Genomic DNA, 21,179 nt, shown 5'->3' on the forward strand with positions numbered 1-21,179 from the left:
GCTGCCTTTCAGGCGAGACAGGCATGGGATAGGACTCCTAAGTTTTGATTGCAAAAGATGGTAACCAGAGGGGCTTCTGGGAAGGGCTTGCCTAGAAGGGCAGGAAGAGAAAAGAAGCAGGGCCGGCTGATTTCCAGGCCCTGGATTAGGGTGGAGGTGGCCATGAGGCATCTAAAACTGTGCCCACCCTTCCCTAATCCTGCAGGAGGGGAGGGTCCTGCCCCTCTGCAGGCCTTTCCCTTAGAGATCTCTAAAAGGCCTAAGTTAACCATCAGTTTCAGAGGTTCTAAAGAGAAAGCTGGCAGTTTCTGTGCTAAAAATGTGTGCCCATGCCGTGTGGGAGGCAGGCCAGGCCAAAACCCTTAGCACTCTCCTTCACCTGCTTCTTCTCAGCTTTAGGCCTTACCTCTTCTTTGTCACCACCATGCCCAATATTTCCCACGTTCTTCTCCAACCCCTCCTTATGCCTCAGGGACCAGACACCGATGCACCAGAGACCACACTTCCACCCTGGATTTTATTGAGTTATGGTAGTGTTCTTGAGCTGGCTCACATGCATGTGGTCAGCTGGGGCCTAGGGTGGCTCTTTGCAAAGCTGAGGTGTGAGTGAGCTAAGGAAGCTAGGCAGGGCAGGACAGGGCCCTTTTAGTCTTCTCAAGCCTTGGGCCAAGTTCTTGGCAATGCTAGTCTCTCTGGCATGATTAGGGATATTATCAGAGAAACATCTCTCGGGAGCACATCTGGACACCCATTCTTTGCTTCAGATGCATCCATTCCCCCACCCCCAATTCAACTCTTGACCCATTACGAGACCTTTTTACCTTTTACCAGGATTTCTTTGTGCAGGAAAGCTGACTTGGAAATGTGGGAAGGTGGGAGGGAGGGGCAATAAGAGGGACCCTAGGAAGCAGATCTGTTTGTCTGGGTGCCTACAGTGAAGAGCCCTTGAGGCAAGTACCCCAGGCCTGGAAGAAACCATGCACTGCAGGTCCTCCCTTCTCTGGGAATTAAAAGCAAGGAACAGAAGCAAACTGAAACCCCTTGTCACTTTACCCACCTTCTGGCAGTCTCTAGATAATGATCTAAGGAAATAAGCTTATATTTATAATTAGAGGTTAATTTGGAGAATATACACTATTTACAAGGAGCAGGGAAGGTGGGGGACTACTGGGCACAGGCGCAGTTTGGGGGGGGGTTCCTAATCTCTTTCACCCTTTCTTTTGCTGTTCTCACCCTTCAGCTCCTAGCAGGGAGAGTGAGGAGTCAGATTTTCTTGGGGAGCATCAGGTGGCCCAGGGACCAGTCACCAGGCCCTCGCGGCTTGCAGAGGGCCCAGTGGTGGCCACGGCGTGACATCTGCCTTGGCATAAGCAGGCAAAGTGGAGCTAGAGGAGCAGACGGTCCCTGCCTGCTGTCCTCACTCAGAGGGCTTGGATGGCCCAGGTGCACGAGCTCCTGGAAGTGCGGAGGGCTTGGGCAGCAAGGGTAAGGTCAGGCCTCTACCGCAGCTCGGGAATGAACTGAGCCCAGTTGATGCTGTCAGGGCCCAGAGGGTCCTCCTCCAGGCCAGGGAAGCTGATGTCCAGGAGGACCTTGCTGAGGCTGTCATTCATTGTGTCCAGAACCAGGCCTTCCGTCAGAGAACGGTTGGCTGAAAGGCTGGCAACCTGTGACCCGGGGGAGCCCGGCTTGGGGACTTCCATATCTGAGGGGGAAGGGCTGCTGAAGGGGTCAGAGGTGAGGTCAAAGGGCTCTGAATTGAGGAGCTCTCGGGGTGAGTCAAAGAGTGGGATACTTTTCAGTGGGGTGGTGCTAAAATCCGTTAGCCCCAGGGAATCAGGCGGGGGGCCAAAGGCAGCCGGGGGGGCTTGTACCGGACTGAAATCCAGGCCCCCTACTTTGGCTGGGGGTGTGAGCCTCCAGGATTCAGGGGTCACGGGGAGGGCAGACTTACTCGGGGTGGAGGATATGGGCGGTGTCTCCTTAATGGGTGTCTTAAAGGGTCCTCCCTCCTCCTGGCAGGAGCCAAGCCGGGAGGTGGGCTCGGAGGACACTGCAGGCAAAGTGAGCTCTGTGGCTCGCTGGGAAGCCCCGGGGCCCTCGGAGAAGAGTAGCTCAGGCTCATCCAGACAGGGAGGCAAGAGGTGCTGTTTTCTGCGAGACCGACTCATCTCCCGTCCCTCCCTGCGTTTGATCACGAGCATTTCTGAGACACACCGGGCTGGGGACTTGAGACCGCTGTAGGACTTCTTGGGCCTCGGGGTGGGAGAGTGGGATGAACCCTCCCAGGAGTGCGACAGTTCCTCTTTGACAGACGGGCATGGTGAAGGCCACTCCTCCAAGGGCGGGCTCTCTACTTTGATGGGTCTCCCCAAGAGTGGCGTTTCCTCCCCGGGCTGGATTTCTTCCTCCTTGATGGACTGAACTGGAAGCAGAGGAGACAGCCTTTCTCCAAGCAGGAATTTGTCCTCTTGCACAGGCCCTGCGGTGGGCAGAGGGGCTACCCCATCATCAGCTAGCAGCACCTGCAAGTGAAGCAGGGATACGGTGAGACAGAGCTCTCCAGGCCTTGAGATTCAACCCGGTCACCAGGCGGGACACAAGATCCTGGCTAAAGCAAGCCACATGCTGGTGCTGTTCCTCTTTTTTGTCTTTTTAAATTTTACAAACTATTAAATAGGAGAATATAGGATGAAGGCGGTGGTTCAATTCCGGGGAGTAAAAGAGCATTTAATATGGTGCTGGTATAATTAGTACCCATCGGAGAGAAAATAAAATTGGATGCCTGTTTCATACCATGTACAAAGACTTAAATAGAAGAAGTAAAACCATACAAATCCTGAAAGAGAATCTAGGAGACTACATGTACAATCTGAGGGTGGGTGCGACCTTCTTAAGCAAGACTGGAAACCCAGAAGCTGTAAAAGAGAAGAGAGACATATTTGACTACATAAAAACTTAAAATCTTACTGTGGCAAGAGATTCCATAAACAAAGAAACAAACAACAGAAGTAAAAGAAGTATCTTCAGCATAAAAGACTGAAGTTAGTATTTTAATAACAAAGAATTTTCACATATTATCAAAACCCCATAGAAAGATGGGCCAAGCCCATAAATAAGTATCTGATAGTGAACAATTCCAAGTGACCCAACATAATAAGAAGGTACTCACACTTACCGATAAGCAACGAAAGATAAAATGAAACAAGGAGATATCATTTATATATAGCAGATGGGCAAATATTTAAAAGACTATACCGACTGCTGGCAAAGATACAGGTCTTGTCATATATTGCTGGTAGAAATGTAAAATACTGTATATGATTTTGGAAACCAATATCTAGCAATATTTAATAAAATTGGTAACACGTTTCCACTCAGGAATTTTGTGTCTGGTTTTCTATCCCATGGAAATACAAGCACTTGTAAGAAAGATACTTGCAAGGATATTTCCTGCAGTGTTGTTCATAGGGCAAAAAAAAACTAGAAGCAAAATGTACCCATAAAAGTGGAATGGCTGGAAAATTTTTGGCATAGCCACACAGTGGAATGTTAGGTGGCCATTAAAAAACAATGAATTAGAGCCAATGCCAAATGAATTGGAAGAATTTCCATGTGGCAGAAAAGTGCAACGAGATCCCGTTTTTAATGTTCTGCGTGTTGTATGTGTCTATATAAAATGGGTATGGCAAGATGTATGTATGGTAAACTAAGAGCATGGATAAATTATAAAAGCAAGCATACTAAATTGTCAACAGGGGGGGATGTCAGCAGGGGGGATGTGGATGAAGAAACAAAGACTGCATTAAAACAAGAACAGTATATGTGCTACAGTCATATGGATACATTTAGGTAAAATGACTTATGGTAGTATGTATAATTTTATGTATATTTAAAAAGTATTTTTTAAATAAAAAAAAAATAGGGGCACCTGCGTGGCTCAGTTGGTGGAGTCTGACTCTTGATTTCAGGTCAGGTCACGATCTCACAGTTTGTGAGATCAAGCCCTGAGTCAGGCTCCACGCTGACAGCACAGAGCCTGCTTGGGATCCTCAGTCTCCCTCTCTCTCTGTTCCTCCCACGCTCGCACATGCATACTCTCTCTCTCTCTCTCTCTCTCTCTCAAAATAAAGTTAAAAAAAATAAAAAAACAAAAACAAAACTAAAGCAAAGCCAAGTCTCTCTGAACTCCAGAGCCCATGCTGTTGCCATCTCAGTGGAGGAGGCAGGGAGGGCCTTTTCTTCTGCTCTATTAAAGGGGAGCTCTTGCTCACAAATCCTTCTCTGTGTCCACACTTGATAGCCCATCAAGATACGGCTCCTCACCTTCTCCTGAAGCTAGACCACTGATGCTCAGCCAGGGGCCATATCTGCACTCTTCCGCTCCCTATGGGATATTTGGCAATGTCCAGACACATTTTAGTGGGAAGAGACATGGGGTGCTGCTAAAGATCCCTCAGCACACAGGACCACGCCTGTCCACCCCCAACAAAGAACGATCCATCCCTAAATGTCAATAGTACCAAGGATGAAAACCCGACCCAATCACTCTGCTGTTACTAGGTATAAACTGGCATCTCCTGCCTCCATGGCACTGCCAATTAGAATGCTCTTGCTACACCTGTTTATCCAAATGTACGTCTTTCTAAAACCTACTTCCTTTGTGAACTCTTCCTTACCCATCCCAGCACATCTATCATAATCCCCCTGGTCTGAATTCTTATAAACTCATTAGGTATTCATGGGTCTTCTGACACCACTCATATTGTAATCCAAGTTCTTTTTTAGCTCTTCTAATGCTCTTGAATTTTCCTTTGTATTTATGCCTTGTCTACCCATATAGATTTATAAACTTCTCAAGGAACACTTAGCAGAGTGCTTTGCAAACTAGAGGTCCAACACTTTTAATTGACTGCGGTCTCTCCTTGGAGAAAAACCGAAGCCACTCACCTTGGGGGCAATACGGACCCGCTTGCTATGGCGGGCAAGCTCTGAGCTCATGAGTGAAGCTGCCAGGGGCAATGGCACCTTTACTGAGGGCTGCAACACCAGCGACTGGTTCACCGGGAACTGGATAGGTACCAGGTATGAGCTGACCCGTGGCAGCAGTGGTTTCATCTTCCGCCCTAAGAGGAAACAGGGGAGATCAGGAGCAGGGGTCCAGGGATAAACCCCTTCTCAATCCCAGGAGCTTTGCTCTCCTTCTCTGGGCTCAGACTCAAAACACGCCCCCAGAGCAAGGACTAGCCTGATGCCCACTCTCCCATACTAACGTGCGCCCAGTGGGAGTTCAGTTTTGATGGTCACGTTCCGGCGGAGCTCAGGATTGGGTCGTTTCTGCTGCTGCTTGTGGCAGATGGGGAGAGAAAGAAACCTGGGTTAATAAGGCAGGGGGAGAAGCCAGGAGAACCCACCAGCTGCTCTGGGACTGTGCACCGAGCTAACCGATGGCCCAGAAAGAAAAGGCCGTCTGGGGCAGATGCAGGTGAGCACTGTCTCCAAAGCCTGGTTAGTGGGAAGAGGTGGACGGCACACAGATCTATGATGGCAGGACAGTCCTACCACCTCATCTGGGTGTCCTCACCACCCCCGGGGGATGCTAACGCGTGTTGTTCTAGGAGCGACAAAGAAAAGCCAGGTAGAAAAGGAAGAGAGAAAACTGCCACCTGCCAGGCCCATGCCATGCACTTGTGGTTGCCATCTTGCACGAAGCCTGTGGCATGTCCTGCTGCCACACCCTGCTCTGCTCAGTGAATCTTCGTCATGCCCAGAGCGTGGGGTGCGGGGAGGGGAGGGAAGTGGGCAGAAGCTGGTGGGGGAATGAGGTGGCGGTATAAATTTCCTTACTCCCAGAAGCTCAGGGGTGCTCTGCCTTCAGGGCTGGAAGTCACACAGCCCCAGGCTCCCTTCCCCTGTCCACTAAAGTCATGCTGAGCAGTGAAAGGAAAACAAGGCCAAGCCCCGAGCCAGGAGGAAAAGAATCTTACTGATTCCAAGTGCTCAGGCGATTGTGGAGACCCTGGGTCCAGTGGCTGGTGGCGGTCAGGCATTGTGGGAAAGAAATGAAATGAAGTTACCACCAGCGTGGCCAATCTGACCAGGTCGGGAAAAACAGCTATTTCTGTTTGATGCTGAGGGCCACCCGGAACAACTTCCCCTCCCAGGAGAACAGTTACAGCTGATAGCGGCCTTATGGGCACCCTGAAATCCCCAAACAATCATTTCTGAAAAGAGGTTCTGATGGCTCAATTTCTGGTCTCCAGGCTAAAGAAGGGCTCTTTTAAAATGGTTTTCCAGACTTTCTCTGTAAGAATCACCCAAGATGCCTGTTAAAAATATGTATTCCTGGCCCCGTTCCAGACCCACTGAGTCAGAAGCCCCCAGGGAGGGACCTGGGAAGCTGTATTTTTTTTAACAGGCGGCAGGCAATTCTTATCCGCAAGGCAGTTAGGGAAACACTGCCCAGAGTAGTCCTCTGTTTGGATCAAAGCGGTCTCCTCCACGGCCTGGTCTGGCACAGAAGTGTGTCATTTGGTATCTGTCAACTGTACTGAATTCAGCTAGTTTTATACAGCTCATCTCTGGGCTGGCTGGCTTTTAACTCGGCCCTGGCCAGGTAAGATCATCACAAGGAGGACTTGTTTCCTTTTGAGATGGATATTATGATGACCACCTCTGGCCCTATTGAGATGAAGCCAGGACACTCACCTTAAATACCTGGTCCAATGTCAAATAGCGATTGGCACTGGGGTGGATAGTCCAAAAGGAGACTTTGCCATTGGCAGATGTCTCCCGAACAAACATGTCATGGAGAGAAAGGTTGTGGCGGATGGAATTCTGGAAGGAGAGAAAGACAACTAGTTACCAGCTATTTCAGCTTCTGAATTATCACCTTTGATGTTTCCTGAGGCTGAAAGCAGCCTCAGGCCTCCCCCACTGTGGCCAGCAGGATCCTCATGATCTCGCCTATTGGCGACTCTCTCCCCTGCTGCTCCACACTGCAGAGCTGGCAAGCTGGGCCATCAAGCCATCAGTCCACAAAGCCATCAGCTGGTGATAAAGGAAAGAACTGGATGGCTGTCAGCAGCAAGGAAAGGGTATGGAGGCTATGAAGCAATCAGTAGCAAGATAGGTAAGTAAAGCAACTAAGAAACTAGGAAATTTCTTTGAGGTAAGACAGTGCAGTTAAGAATTCTGTGGAGGAAACAAAACAAAAAACCCTTGCTTGGAGTTGCCCACCTGTCAGAAAATCAACACTGTAGCTCTGACAGTGTGGAGTGAGCTACAGCAACTCCAAAGGACCTCAGTGTTCCCATAAGTACAATGAAGAGAAAGTCCCTGCCTTCTGGAGATGACATGTGACATTATAGGAGGTGAATCTCAGGTCACGAGGCTCAAAGACAGCATTTTTTCATTGCTACTTAGTCACTCCAGCTGCCTTTCAATGTAGCACAAACGTAGGCTTAGTGTTACACTGGAGAGACTCCATTTAGGTAGGGACCAATGAAGTGCTTTGCAGAGCTGTTGTTGACCATTTTTTGCCTGGATTCAGCAGGATCAAGTCACAGTCTAAAAGATACAATTGTTTATAATTCCAGCTTCCTTTGCATTTAACTGCTTCCTCAGAGTACCAGACACAGAACTGCTGCACATCTGCATAGACAAACTGCGGGGTCAGAGTGACCTTGACTTTAGTTGCTATGGATTGTCATGGGTTGTTATGTACCTTCCAGCCTGGCTTGGCAATGTGCTTAAAATAGGGGAAGTGGTCCTCAATCCAAGTATAGATGTCTTTCAAGGTCATGCGTTTCCTCTCGGTGCTATTGATGGCGAATTGTATCATGGCCATGTAAGAATACGGTGGCCGCTCAGACACAGAGTCCTGCCAGGAAGTTGATGCTCCCAGGGGCTCCTCAACCTGAGGGTTATGAGAAGCCAAAGGCAAGGAGAAAAAGGAATGACATGGAAGAGTTCATAAGACCTCCCCGGGGCCCCTTAAGAACATTCCCTAGAGAAAACTTTAACCTGCAGAATTATACTAGAAACCAACTCATCTGAGACCACTATTCCATAGAATCAAATTTTAGGATTAGGAATGGTAGCGATGTCCCTAGACAATGTGGAGCCATTTCTCTGTCACTGTTCATTTTGTCGAATATACTGTCCAATAATAAGTGGAAGTCCAGTACCCATCTTTCAGACCTGGGGGGGGGGGGTCAGGAGACCAAGGTCTTCGTCTGCATTCTACTAATGTGATGTGAATAAAACTGTCTCTTTTCAGTGTTTCTATGAGAGACATATTCCCAAGAGCATGGGATAGACAAACGTCTGCAAAACACACATCTGGCTAAGTCTTAGGCAAAGAGCTGATCATTTACATTTTAAAAAACGGAGCTCTAACTTTAGAAAGTGCACAAGTTTGAAGCAAACAGCTGAGTTTTTACTTATGCACACATCCATGCAAATTTTCACTTTCATAAAGGTTGTTGAATGAATGATTTAAGGATGTATGCAACAATGTGGTAACTGTGAAAAACAAGCCTGGGCCAAATCAAATTTGATTGCTGGGGAAGTATTTAAAATTCACACCTCACTCACTTTATTTGCTATTTACTGTATCTTCTAATAAATCTATCTTGTTAAAAATGCTCCATTCCTTTCATGCTGTTGGGGGTGTCTCTTTAAAGTTCAAGTGGCTTTCCACACTAAGATCTCTTCATCATTTCCTGAATACGTACTAAGTACCTGCTAAGGGCAGAGTACTAAACTTCATGTTAATGGAATACAGAGTGAGCCAGGGGAATCTGCCCTCAAGGAAATTTCAGAGACCGGGCAAAAAAAAAAAAAAAAAAAAGATTCCAGGCAGAAAGGTAGGTAGCTCAAAAGTTATGCAGAATCACAGTAAGTGAAATGCTAATACCGGAACCTGGAAATTCTCCTCCACAGGCCACTTGATCCATTTCCCTTCTTAGAAATTTTCTGCACTGGCCCTGACTTCCCTAGTGAGTGACAGAACTGTTCACCTTTACCTGACTCTGCTCCAGGTGACGATTCTCCTTTTCCTCCGTCTCTTGCTTGATGCTGCTGGAGCCCAGTCCATCAGAACTCACCTTTCTGAGCCACTGGATGTTGGTCAAGCTGTTGTCGAGAGTGCAGCCTGCTGCCTCACCGCCAGCTAGAGGGGAAACAATCCGAGATGCCACTTAGCTGCCCGGTCCAGTGCCTGGCAGGCCCACTGAAATCGGTGGTTAGGGAGCAGCTCTCTAAGACCTCTACCCTTAGGGACAGGGAACACATGCTCAATCTAATGTGGCCCTCAGATACTCTGCCCTATTATGGATTTCAGGAGAAATTCAGGAGCATTGCTCAAGCTGCATTTCAGTGAGCCTTACAATCAGTCAAGGTAACCTTACAAAAGAGTTACTGGGTATTGGCACAAAGAAAGTCACTTTTCTTCCTCATGCTTCAGTTTTCTCCTTTATTAAAATGGAGAAAGATTCTTATTTCCTTATATGGTCAATGAGAAAGATAAGTAGAAAAAATAAACATCCTTTTCTAATATGAAGTAGTAGAAATGCTAAATTATACTTGGGGCACTTTTGATGGCGCCCAAAGGATCTGGGTCAAGGATTCGAGATGAAGAAAGACAAGACGCTCCCCTGGTTCAGGCTAGGTGCCTGTTAGGTATCAACGTGATGGACTGCGGTCCTTGCTACCAGAAAGGAAAGGCTGGGCTCCTCACTCCTTTGCCTTGCAGGCCACATACCACAGCTCTCCCATCTCTGCCCAGGTAGGGCTCCAGGTGGTCTAGGTAGATTCACATCCCCAGTTGCAGGCTTTGGTCCCAGGGTCTCAGTGACCACTTCTGTCCTCCTGGGATCATTGCTGGATTGGGCTTGAGGCTGGTGTCCTGAAGGGTGCGTGGGGGCTCCCCCAAAGCTGATGAGGATGAATTTGTTGGGCCCACTGCTGCCACTCTCTTTTCCTTTGGCGGTCAATGCTGTGATGATGCTCTGGATATTGGCATTGTTAGGGATGGCCACCACTTGGGTGTTGGGCATGGTGGGGTGGTTAATAATCTTGATCCCAGCTGGAAACTTGCAAGAGCTGGACTCTGCCACCTCCTTGGAGGCTTGACCAGGCTCTTGCTGGGCAGGGGGCCTCTTAAGTTCCTCTCCTGATGTTTCACCTGGGGCATTCTGAACAGGAAGGGGCAGCCTCCGTCTTTTCAGAATCAGTGGCCGATGGGGGCTGGTTTTCATTATGAATCTGTGCTTTCACTCTCCATTGAGAATCACAAGTATAGACCCTGGAAAGTGCAAGGAACAGCAGGATGTCAGAGATTTGTTAGACTGAGAAGGAGGTTCTGTTAGAGAAAGGCGTTTTCCTCTTTCCATGACGAAAAACATGAGCCCATGTGCCCAGGTTAATGATCTCTGGGCCTCATAAAGACCTCAGACAACGAGGAGATGAGTTGTACGACAAAACAAGGCTAAAACTGAAGCATTTCAAAAGGGGAAAATGGGATTGGGTTGAATGTAGGTCAACATGGCCAAAAGTCTTCTGGAAGCTTAAGAATGTTTGGCTACAGAAATGAGTGGAACAGTTACAAAAATGTGGAAGTTTCTATCACTGCCTCCTATAATACAGATCACTTGTAGTGACTGTAGGGACAAGAATGCTGGAATAGGAGGACATTGGCAATTTTAGGAGTCCTGACAAAACTCTGCTCCCATAATCTATTTTAGGGTTGATAAAGCTGGTATATGTTTATAGCATCTTAGTTATAAATAAAAGGATCAGTGCCCATAGAGGAAAGGAGGGGAAGCGAGGGGAGGGGAGGGGAGGGGAGGGGAGAGAAAGGCAGATTGTAATCTTGCTCTCATGCCATCACCTCCTTCACAAAATCTCAAGACGAAACTGCTCTATTCAAGGCCCATGGTGTTATTCATTTCTCAGGCCATTATCCTTGCATTGATAAAAAGTTCATCTTTCTTTCACAATTTACAATTTATTTATTTATTTATTTATTTATTGTACTTTTATTTTTTATTGAGATAGAATTGACACATATTAGTTTCAGGTGCACAACATAATGATTCGATATTTGTGTATATTCTGAAATGATCACCACAGTAAGTCTAGTTAACATCCATCACCACACACAGTTACAATTTTTTTTTCTTGTGATGAGAAATTTTAAGGTCTACTCTCTTAGCAACTTTCAAATATACAATATAGTATTATTAAGTATATAACCACCGTGTTGTACCAATTTACAAATTATTTATATAGTGACATTTTAGTACTTGCATGTGCTTATTCATATTTTAACTTTCAAAGCATGTTACTGTATTGCTTAATTTCTCTTCCAGAACTAAGACTATAATCCATTATCTCCTGACCAATAGAATGCACTATCATCAATATGCCAAGGTGATTTCGCAATGTTAAGGAAAATAGATAGATACACAGGATACTCTGCTATCATGTAACATTGTGCAATCCTATTTAGAGGCACTTTGACAGAGGAATGGGTTGTTTTAGGACATCTATCTCCCTGAAAATGACTGTGACACCCCTATGACATTTGCTGTCTGCTTAGAGCTCATAGGCCCTCTCCGCTCTGCCCCCCTCCCTTTCCTTTATAACCAGGTTTCCTCTACTTTAAAATCTCAGTTTTACTTCTACCTCCTATCTCTTCAGGCCTCCCTCTCCCCCCTGCCAAACAGTAGATACTATTATTCCTTCCCCATCCCCAAAAGATATCTTCCTGGTCTAAGGCTTAATTTTGCCTCCTACTCTCTGACCAGTCTTTTCTTATCATTGCCAACACTTTATCTAACCTAGGGGACTTCCAGAGTGACCCCTCTGACACCACTGCCCATCCGGACCAGAGAAATCTTGCAGGTTCTCACGATCCAGGAGAAGGGCCCTGGAAAAGGGTGGAGCGGAGGCAGTGTTGCTTAGTGGTGAGAGCGCCTGGGAGCAGGGGAGGGTGTGGACAGGTTTGTCTTTGACTTAATGCAGAATAAAGCCAGTCTTCATCCCAGCCAGTCTGCCTAGAAAGGTAGACCACCCCAGCAGCCCTCTCAAGGTTGTGGGCAGGGTGCAGAGGTCAAACTTCCAGGGAAGGCCAAAAGGTGCTTTGAGAAAGGAGTGAGGACTAGGCCAGGAGGTTGGATGCAGAAAAAGTTTGCACCCTCTCTCAGCCCTGGTTTCCGTGTGGCCCCAAACCTCCACTCGGGTCGCGTGCCCTGCTGCTAGACCCCCTGACCTCGGCGCCCGGGCCCGGGCTCCCTGCCTCTGCCCGGGCCGGGCCTCAGACTCCATTCCTTCGCCCCCCGCTCACCTCCCGACTGCAGCAGCCGCCGCTGCTGGGCTGTGGCTCCAAGGGCGGGCTCCGGGCTCCTCCAACCTGGGGGCCGAGCCAGGGGCCCGGACAGGGACTCGCGCCAGGCCGGCCGGGTCCCCGGCGGTGCGGGAGGGGTGGGGAATCCCGGGGGATCCCGGGAGGGGAGGGGTCCCGGGCCGGGGGGCCGGGGGTGGGGTCGGGCACCGGAGCTTTCAGTTTGTTCCGCTGTTTGAAATTGGCGCCGGCGGAGCGTTGCGGTCACGTGACGGAGCGTCGCCAATCGGCAGCCGCCCTTGTCTCCGTGTTCCGGGCTCGAAAGTCGCGGCGGCGGAGGGGAGCTGAGGCCGGGAAGCCGCCGGGCTGGTAAGGCGGACCGGCTACCGGCTCGTGGGGAGAGAGCGGCCGTGGGCGGCCCGGAGGGCTCAGGGGGGCTCCCGCGGCGGGGGGCGGGCGGGGACGGCCGGGGCCCTCGGCCTGCTCTCCCTCGCGTGTTCCCGGTCCCTACCCTGATCCCGCCCCCGACGCCGCTCCTCCCGCCTCCCTCTGGCCTTTTCCAAAATCTCTGAGGCCTTGGCTTCCCCGTAAGGGGACACCGTACTCCATTCACCTAACGATCGGCTAGCTATCTCGACTAGTCGCCTAGCCTATCATCTCGTTTCAGCTTCCAACATCTTAAATTCCACACTATAAAGCTCTTTGACTAATGTAGTCAAGAAATTTTGTTGAGCACCTACTATGTGCCAGGGACCTGCTAGGATACAGTGGCTGCGGAGATTCTTTTCTTACCCTGGGTACCTGTAATGGGAAGAGAGGACAGAACAGACGGTTTTGAAGAATCAAATAAGCAAAAGGAGAATTACAGCTGTGAAGGGATAAATTAGAGGTCACTGATAACTGAGTGTCTACAATAAGATCTTACCTTAGGTAGGTCAGGAAAGGCTTTTCCGAACTGAAGCTTGTTGGGAGATCTGATGTCTTTGTGCAAAGAAAGGAGTGAAACCCTCGAACCAAAAGGATCAAGGTGTGCAAGGAGGTGGTGGGAGGAAGATTGGTAGGTACAAAGGCTAAAGACCATCTGAGGAGTCTGAGCTAACAGGCCTGAGTGGAGTGTGGTGTGAGATGAAGCTGGAGCCACAGGAAGTAGGACCTTAGCCGGAACTGGGGGAATTTGGTCCTTATCCAGAAATCAAACATTTTAAGCAGAAGTGAGTCAAGATCAGATGATGCATTCAGGGCATTTTGGAGTGGATTAGGGTAGACCACTTAGGCTATTACAATACTCCGGATCAGAATTGTTGGAATTGAAGGGTGGTGGGGAGAGAAAGAGAGTGACAGGGGAGAAAGGGGCATTATTGAAGACCTACTTAAGAGGTAAAATCGTCAGGGCTTGGTGCTGTTGGATGGGGAGACAGGAGGGAAATGTCAAGGTTTCTGGCTGCATCACTACATGAACGGTGATACCATTCCCTGAGCAAGGGCCTTGGAAGGTAATCACCTGTGGAGCGGGTGCAGGGGAAATGATCACGAATTCAGTTTTAAACGTATTGGGTTTTGAGGTGCATTTGAGTCCTCTGGTTGCTGTCAAGTAGGCAGCAGGTATATGGGTCCTGAGCGTGGAGAACTCTAGGCTGAATATATAAATACTTAAGTCACCCACTTTTAGGTGTGAACCGATTGCCTAAGAAAGGTGTAGAGTAAGGAATGTTCTGAGGCACAGCCAGAGGGCAAGGTGTTAGATAGTGAAGGGACTGATCTGTGATTGTCACATAAAGAGGATGGATATGGATCTATATAGGTTTGTATGTTTGGTTTCTGGAAAGTGAGAATATTTTCTTTGGTGTCTCCCGGCTTCCTTGGAAGTAGGAAGTAAGGTCATTTGTTAAGAGAGAAGGGAAATGCCACTTGGGTGGCTCAGTTAAGCACCCGACTCTTGATTTTGGCTCAGGTCATGATCTCATGGTTCCTGGGATTAAACCCCCTGATGGGGCCCTTGAGTGCAGAGCCTCCTTGAGGACTCTCTCTCTCCTCTCTCTCTGCCCCTACCCCCTCTCGTGCTCTCTCTCTAAAAATAAATAAGCATTTATTTATTTATTTATTTATTTTAAAAAGAGAGAATGGGAGTTCTGAAGTTTTAAGAAAGTGGAAACATCTTTTTTTTTTTAATGTTTATTTTAATTTTTAACAGAGAAAGACAGAGCATGAGCAGAGGAGGGGCAGAGAGAGAGGGAGACACAGAATCCGAAGCAGGCTTCAGGCTCCAAGCTGTTAGCACAGAGCCTGACGCGGGGCTCGAACTCACAGACCGCGAGATCATGACCTGAGCCAAAGTAGGATGCTCAACCGACTGAGCCACCCAAGTACCCCTGAAAGTGGAAACATCTTAAGATAATCATTGCGGATAATGAGCTGATGAAGGAAACATAATAGGGTTGCTGTTGAGCACCGTAGTGTCCATTGCAGGCTGGCTAATGTCACCACTTTTGACTGGAGCCATTGCTATTGCTGTCAACTCTCCCCTGAACTCCTGTAGCAACTCTTTAGGTTGTCCTGCTGCCTTTCTCCACGCCCACACTCCCCAACACACCTTTTCTCACAAACCACCTCATGTTATCTTTGAAAAGTGTAAATCACATTATGTCCCTTACCTGTCCAGGGCCTTGTGGTGGCTTCCTATCACTCTAGGAATAATTCAATCTGGAGTCCTTAACCTTGCCTGTGAACCCATTCACATCTGTTACTGCTCTCCAGTTCAGCTATGCTGACCTTACTGTTTCTTGAACAAATCAGACATATTCTCACCTTGTGATTTTTGGATTTACTGTTCTCGAAGCCTGCAGTATTATTCACTCTGCCTTTCTATTGATTGCTTATTCTCCTTTTTTCATTTCAGGTATTTGCTCAAATATCACTTTTTTTTAAAAAAAGTTTATTTATGTTGAGAGAAACAGACAGTGCAATAGGGGAGGGACAGAGAGAGATGGGGAGAGAGAGAATCCTAAGCAGGTTCCGCACCGTCACCACAGAACCCGATGCAGGGCTTGAACTCACTAAGCTGTGAGGTCGTGACCTGAGCTAAAACCAAGAGTTGGACGCTTAACTGACTGAGCCACCCAGGCACCTCTCAAATATCACCTTTTCAGTTACCTTCCCTGACAACCCTGTCTAAAGGAGCACTAAGTAGGCTCAACCCCTTATCCTGTTTGACTTTTCTCCATAGTCACTTCCCAACTAGGATGTAAGCACCATGAGGGCGGGGATTTCATTTTGTTCTCTGGCATATATTTCCAGCACCAGGAGCACTGTTGGTACTCAGTAAATATTTGTTGAGTGGCCGAATGAATGAACAAGTAGATGTATGTATTACCTGTGTTCTCCCTAAAAATGTTTAGCTGCTGAGGTAGAGAGTTTGTCCTTCCTTTTTGCTTTCCCTATATTTCCACGGCCTAGTGACATAAATCAGAGCAGGTTACTTTTGATTGTTGGCTGTATGAATGCATCACGAATGGCCAGTCTGCCCTATTGCCAGACTTTCCAGGATGCCCGGCTGTTCCTCCCATTCACTGCTCTGTTGAATTCAAACATCTTTCCCACTCACTCTTCCACTGATGAAGTTCTTATTAAAGTTGATCTGGTTACTAGAGTCCGTGGACACTTTTTTCAGACTTTTTATTACTCTGTGGGTCCTCTTGATCCTTGATCCTGCCTCTGTCTCTAGCCTCCATCTCCACTGACACAGCCCAGATTCAGGCCTCATCGTTTCTCACTTAAGTAACATAGCAAAACCTCCTAAACTGGTCCCTGTATTTCCAGGGTACTTCTCTCCTTTCCCACGGTTGCCAGGATGATCTGTCTAAAAGACAACAACCAACTGTGACATTTATGAAACTGCTGAAAAAATTGAACATGTCTGGATATGTAATAATGTTAAAGAATACATATATGTAAGGTTTATTCATGGGAATGGTACAAAGACTGGGAATGTCATATTTTCTTCAAAATAATACAGGTGTAGGGAGGTGGATAAAGGGCGTGGATGCATCCAGATTGCCTATGGGTTGATGGTTGTTGGAGGCTCATTATATTATTCATTCTGCTTTTGTGTATGTTCAAAATTATCTGGAGTAAAAAGTTAAAGAAAAAAATCCAGGTGTGATCACATCCTTCTGCTTGAAAATCTTCGGTGATTCCTTAGGCTAACGTCCAAACTCCTGTGGCACTCCTGGCTTTTCTTATCTGACCCTGACACCAGGTCTAGCCTCTCAGTTCCTATATTCATCTTTTCATACCCTGTGTCTGGCTACATAGTCTGCAATACCCTGAATTCACAGTGCCCTTTCAAGTCTCTGGGCCTTTGTATGTGCTGCTCCGCAGCCCAGAGGGCCTTGCCCTGTCTGCTTTTTGGCTTTCTGTAGCCCTTTCATACTAGGTCAGATATCATCCTCTCTAGAAAGTCTAAAAGCCTCCTCTGGAATGAGTGGAAGCATTCTCCTCATTATTGTAATTGTCTCTCTCCCCCTGCTGGACTCTCAGCTCATTGAAGAAAGGGACAGTCTCACCTATGAGTCCCTACAAGTACTTGGCACTTGATAAATGCTTGTAGAATCAATGGTTCTTCATCTTTAAATTCCCAGCACCCAGCATGGCACTCAACACGTGCTTGGTCAATTGTTCATTGACTGAATGTTGTTGAATGTGAACTACCGTGTTTTTACTTGGTGTAGGAATAGGAAGCTGTGCCCCCCAAAGTATTGAGGTAGGAATGGTGGTTGATAGAACTGGCTGGCAGAGTATGAGGAAGAGCTGGGGATGGAATCATCGGAATTATTTTTTCCCAGCTTTTGTTTCTTCTCTGCAGGCATGGGTCGGAATCGGAGCCTGTACCCCGACCTGACTACAGCTAGCATGATGTGGTTATTAACCGCTCTTCATTCACCTATTGATGCCTCCCAGAAAAAAACGCCGCCAAGGGTTCCAGAAAGCCCAGCTGCTATTCCAACAACCACCACTGGAGGGCCCCAAACACCACTACGGATCTGCACAACTTCCCATCACTCACACTAGACAGGTGGCCAGCAAGCCCATTGACCACAACACCATCACTTCCTGGGTAGGCCATGGGATTCTAACTTTGACTTTTGCTCATTTAGGCTTCTCAGGATGCTGACTCTTCTGCCCCTTGAACCAGGGCCTCCAAAGAATAAGATTCATGGGGCAGGGACAAGGAGGCAATGTACTCTTTTTGTCATCAGCCATCTTCTCTGGTATATATCTTTTCTAAGTTCAAGCTGAGGGCTGGTTGGAATTGGAGTCTTTCCCCCCACATTCTTCTTAAAGAGTTCAGTATAAAAGTTTCATTAACCAGTAGCTGGGTGAAAAAGCCAGACAAATGGCAGAATGAGTAAACAATGAGATTATTCCCTGAGCTTCATGTGAGAGGTAAAATATTTAGCTAGGCACTATATTTACTGTTTCATAGAAAATGGCGTGTCCTATTTTTTGTTTTTAAATATTTGTTTATTTTTGAGAGAGAGAGAGAGAGAGTATGAGTAGGGGAGGGGCAGAGAGAGAGGGGGACAGAGAATCTGAAGCCGGCACTGTGCTGACAGCAGTGAGCCTGATTGGGGCTCAGACTCACAAACTGTGAAATCCTGTCCTGACCCAAAGTTGGATGCTCAACCGACTGAGCCACCCAGGTGCACCATGGCATGTTGTGTTTTGACAGTTTCGAAGCGCTGGGAAGAGAACAGAACTACTATATTTCAGGGAGGTGGTATAGCCAAGGGCCAGACAAAAGCAGAAATCTCCACGTAAGAGTGCTTGATTAATAAAACTTGTTGAGGATTGCTAGGAAGAACCATAATGCTTGCTTCAGAGTTGTAGGAGAAACTGAAATGCTAGAATCCTGTGGATGAGAAGAGGAGTGAGCATTTATTGAGAACTCATCACGTGCCAGGTCTTAGGCCAGTTGCTGTCCATCGACTCCCTATTCTTGCATCCATCCATTCACTTTCCTGGGGGCCTTCTTGGTGCCAGGCACTCTGCTGGGTGCTGGGGATCAAAGGCGAAGAACACTGCCCATCTCTGCCCTCAAGGTTTAAAGATAATTAAGCAAATTGCAGCCATGTGGTGTGATAACGTGAAGGTGGCATTGTCCCCTTTCTTACACATGAGGAAATGGAAAACCAGATTGAGTAACTTGCCCACAGCTCCTATCCCTTTCTCTTAATGTCCCATTAGACAGATGTTTTGTTTTGTGTCCATTACTATAATGGGCCCCCATTTAGATTCTGGTCTTTGGATGTAGTTTCCTCCTTCAGGTTCATACCTGGTACCTAGCCCTCCTCACTTCTTTTTGGTTTTTGTTTTTGATTCTTACTTAGGTTTCACCTCAGTTTGATACAACAGGAGAAAGCTGGTTCCCAATGAACCAGAAACACCATCACCGAAACCAGGCAAGACTTTCAAGTCGGAAATCCATCACCTCCAAGTTTCCACATCTAACATTTGAGAGCCCCCCGTCTTCCAGTTCAGCCACACTTGGGATCCCCTTAACCAGGGAGTGCGCCAATCAGCCAGAAAAGTGCATTTCTGGAAGGCCCTTAGTTCCAGTGCTCAGTCCTCAAAGCTGTGGGGAGCTGTCCACACATACACTTCAAAACTTACCTTACGTGTTCATTCCACCTGATATTCAGACCCCAGAGTCTTCGTTTGTGAAGGAGGGGCCCATTCCCCCAGATCAGAGGGAAGATAGCCTTCCAAGTGGCTCCTTTCACACCAGTACTCCCAAGACCCCAGGGCCTGGGCCTGTTCTAGTTAAAGACACTCCTGAGGAGAAGTATGGGATCAAGGTCACATGGAGGAGACGACGCCACTTGTTTACTCACCTCAGGGAGAGAGGGAAGCTGAATAAAAACCAATTCCTTGTGAAAAATTCACTGGATTTCTCAGACAGCAGCAATCTCAAGAAATTTTCATAGAGTTGCTAAATTACTTTTCTGGCTCACAGAAGTGTATGTCAGAAGAATAAAATGCAAATACTGCCAATAACATCAACAGAAAAAAGATAGTTTAACTAGAGACTTGGAGTCATAAGGGAATTTGATTCCCAGCTTTGCTTTTTTAAAATGTCTTTTCCTAAAAAGTTTTTAGTGTCATAAACAGTTCACTTCAAATTTTTCTTCTATTAACTGTTTAAAATTTTAAAGTATCTTATAGTAACTGTTTAAAATGTTTGTAAATAAATGGTTGCAGAAAGGTTTTAGAGAACCCTGCTCCTGATTACTGATCATGCAGCAATACTGCCTTCTCCACAAAAGGTCTTCATTGTTTTTTTAAGCCACTAATTAATCCTCTAATCACCCCATTCAACCTAATTCATTCCACATTTTTGAGTACCAACTCTTGTGTCAGGCTCAGCGGCAGCTTCCTTTGTGACATGTTGGATGGAAAAATCAAAGCAAACTTTGACATTTTAGAGCTGAGCAACCTTTTTTAGACCTCTGCAACCTTGCTCATCCGCTAAAAAGTCAGGATGAGGAAAGGTGCCAAGCCCTGTGTTAGTGAATACAGTGGGATCAGGAGCAAAAAAAGGGGACAGAGATGTTACTTAAGCTTGCTGTGTTTTGGTTATATTTCCATTCAAACAAATCTGAAAATACCACACAGGGTGGGAAACTGATTTCTTGTAATGATTGTTTAAAATATGTAATTAGGGGCGCCTGGGTGGCGCAGTCGGTTAAGCGTCCGACTTCAGCCAGGTCACGATCTCGCGGTCTGTGAGTTCGAGCCCCGCGTCAGGCTCTGGGCTGATGCCTCGGAGCCTGGAGCCTGTTTCCGATTCTGTGTCTCCCTCTCTCTCTGCCCCTCCCCCGTTCATGCTCTGTCTCTCTCTGTCCCAAAAATAAATAAAAAACGTTGGAAAAAAAAAAATTTAAAATATGTAATTAAATATGGAAACTTTTTTTAAATTTTTTTTTTTAAACGTTTATTTATTTTTGAGACAGAGAGAGACAGAGCTTGAACGGGGGAGGGGCAGAGAGAGAGGGAGACACAGAATCAGAAGCAGGCTCCAGGCTCTGAGCCATCAGCCCAGAGCCTGATGCAGGGCTCGAACTCTCCCACGGTGAGATCGGTGAGATCGTGACCTGAGCTGAAGTCGGATGCTCAACCGACTGAGCCACCCAGGCGCCCCAAATATGGAAACTTTTCAGAGAAGACTGCTTACCATAACTAATGCGGAACTACCCAGTCAAAAACTGCCTCCATTGCCCTTTCGCCAACACAGATAGCGTCTCCTTTAACTGCAGCCATTCAGCTTTAAGAACCTATTCTGTTCAGCCCGAGCTGAACAAGCAGGGATTATTTCGTTTTATTTTATAGATGGGGATCTGAAGCCCAGATAATGAACTGTGTTTAGGGTCACACAGTGAGTGGAGGCTGACACATCAAGGCGATGCTCTGCTCTCCCAGCTTGTGCCAAGTCCTGTGCCTCTTAAGCGAACCCGATGTGGAAACAGCTGACCTCGCAATGCTATAAAATGCGATAACTTTTGCCAGGATATTTTGTACAGGTTATAATGATATGTATAAGTTGGTGGTGAGAAGGCGGTGACGGTTGGCGACAACGTTTATTGGAAACGAGAGTACATATTTAGATAGCGGATCTCACGGGATGTGGATGTTTGAAGATCGTTCATAGACTGTAGAGAAAGATAAATGGGAAAGGTTCCTAGAGTCTGTAGAGTCGGTCTAGCAATGCTCTAAAAGTTTGGGCTGGAGGAAGGGGGCTAAAGTTTTGTTCAATTGGAGTGAGAGACCAGGTAAC

The 21,179-nt window shown here is 47.1% G+C and overlaps 2 protein-coding genes across 6 annotated transcripts; one reads left to right on the forward strand and one right to left on the reverse strand.

Annotated features, from left to right (window-relative positions):
* Positions 1-498: 498 nt before the first annotated feature.
* Positions 499-12,546, reverse strand: FOXM1 (forkhead box M1). Of its 4 annotated transcripts, none has more exons than XM_060658710.3 (9): positions 12,353-12,540; positions 9,767-10,309; positions 9,030-9,175; positions 7,727-7,918; positions 6,709-6,837; positions 5,988-6,032; positions 5,274-5,343; positions 4,951-5,126; positions 499-2,525 (listed from the first exon to the last, which is right to left on the reverse strand). In XM_060658710.3, the coding sequence occupies exons 2-9, from the start codon at positions 10,260-10,262 to the stop codon at positions 1,500-1,502; spliced, it is 2,280 nt and encodes a 759-aa protein (XP_060514693.1). In that variant the 5' UTR covers positions 10,263-10,309; positions 12,353-12,540; the 3' UTR covers positions 499-1,499. The 4 variants fall into 4 exon arrangements, with proteins under 4 accessions (XP_060514693.1, XP_060514692.1, XP_060514694.1 ...); XM_060658709.3 differs by having other exon boundaries at positions 5,274-5,346; XM_060658713.2 differs by lacking the exon at positions 499-2,525 and adding an exon at positions 2,710-2,918 and having other exon boundaries at positions 5,274-5,346; positions 12,353-12,546.
* An 86-nt stretch (positions 12,547-12,632) lies between these two features.
* On the forward strand, positions 12,633-20,060 carry RHNO1 (RAD9-HUS1-RAD1 interacting nuclear orphan 1). 2 transcript variants are annotated; one of them, XM_060658723.3, is made up of 3 exons: positions 12,633-12,718; positions 17,211-17,462; positions 18,736-20,060. In XM_060658723.3, the coding sequence occupies exons 2-3, from the start codon at positions 17,295-17,297 to the stop codon at positions 19,330-19,332; spliced, it is 765 nt and encodes a 254-aa protein (XP_060514706.1). In that variant the 5' UTR covers positions 12,633-12,718; positions 17,211-17,294; the 3' UTR covers positions 19,333-20,060. The 2 variants fall into 2 exon arrangements, with proteins under 2 accessions (XP_060514706.1, XP_060514707.1); XM_060658724.2 differs by having other exon boundaries at positions 12,648-12,718; positions 17,191-17,462.
* Positions 20,061-21,179: the final 1,119 nt, after the last annotated feature.

The sequence above is a fragment of the Panthera onca genome, chromosome B4 (assembly GCF_046562875.1).
Source record: "Panthera onca isolate mPanOnc1 chromosome B4, mPanOnc1 haplotype 2, whole genome shotgun sequence".
NCBI lineage: Eukaryota > Metazoa > Chordata > Mammalia > Carnivora > Felidae > Panthera > Panthera onca.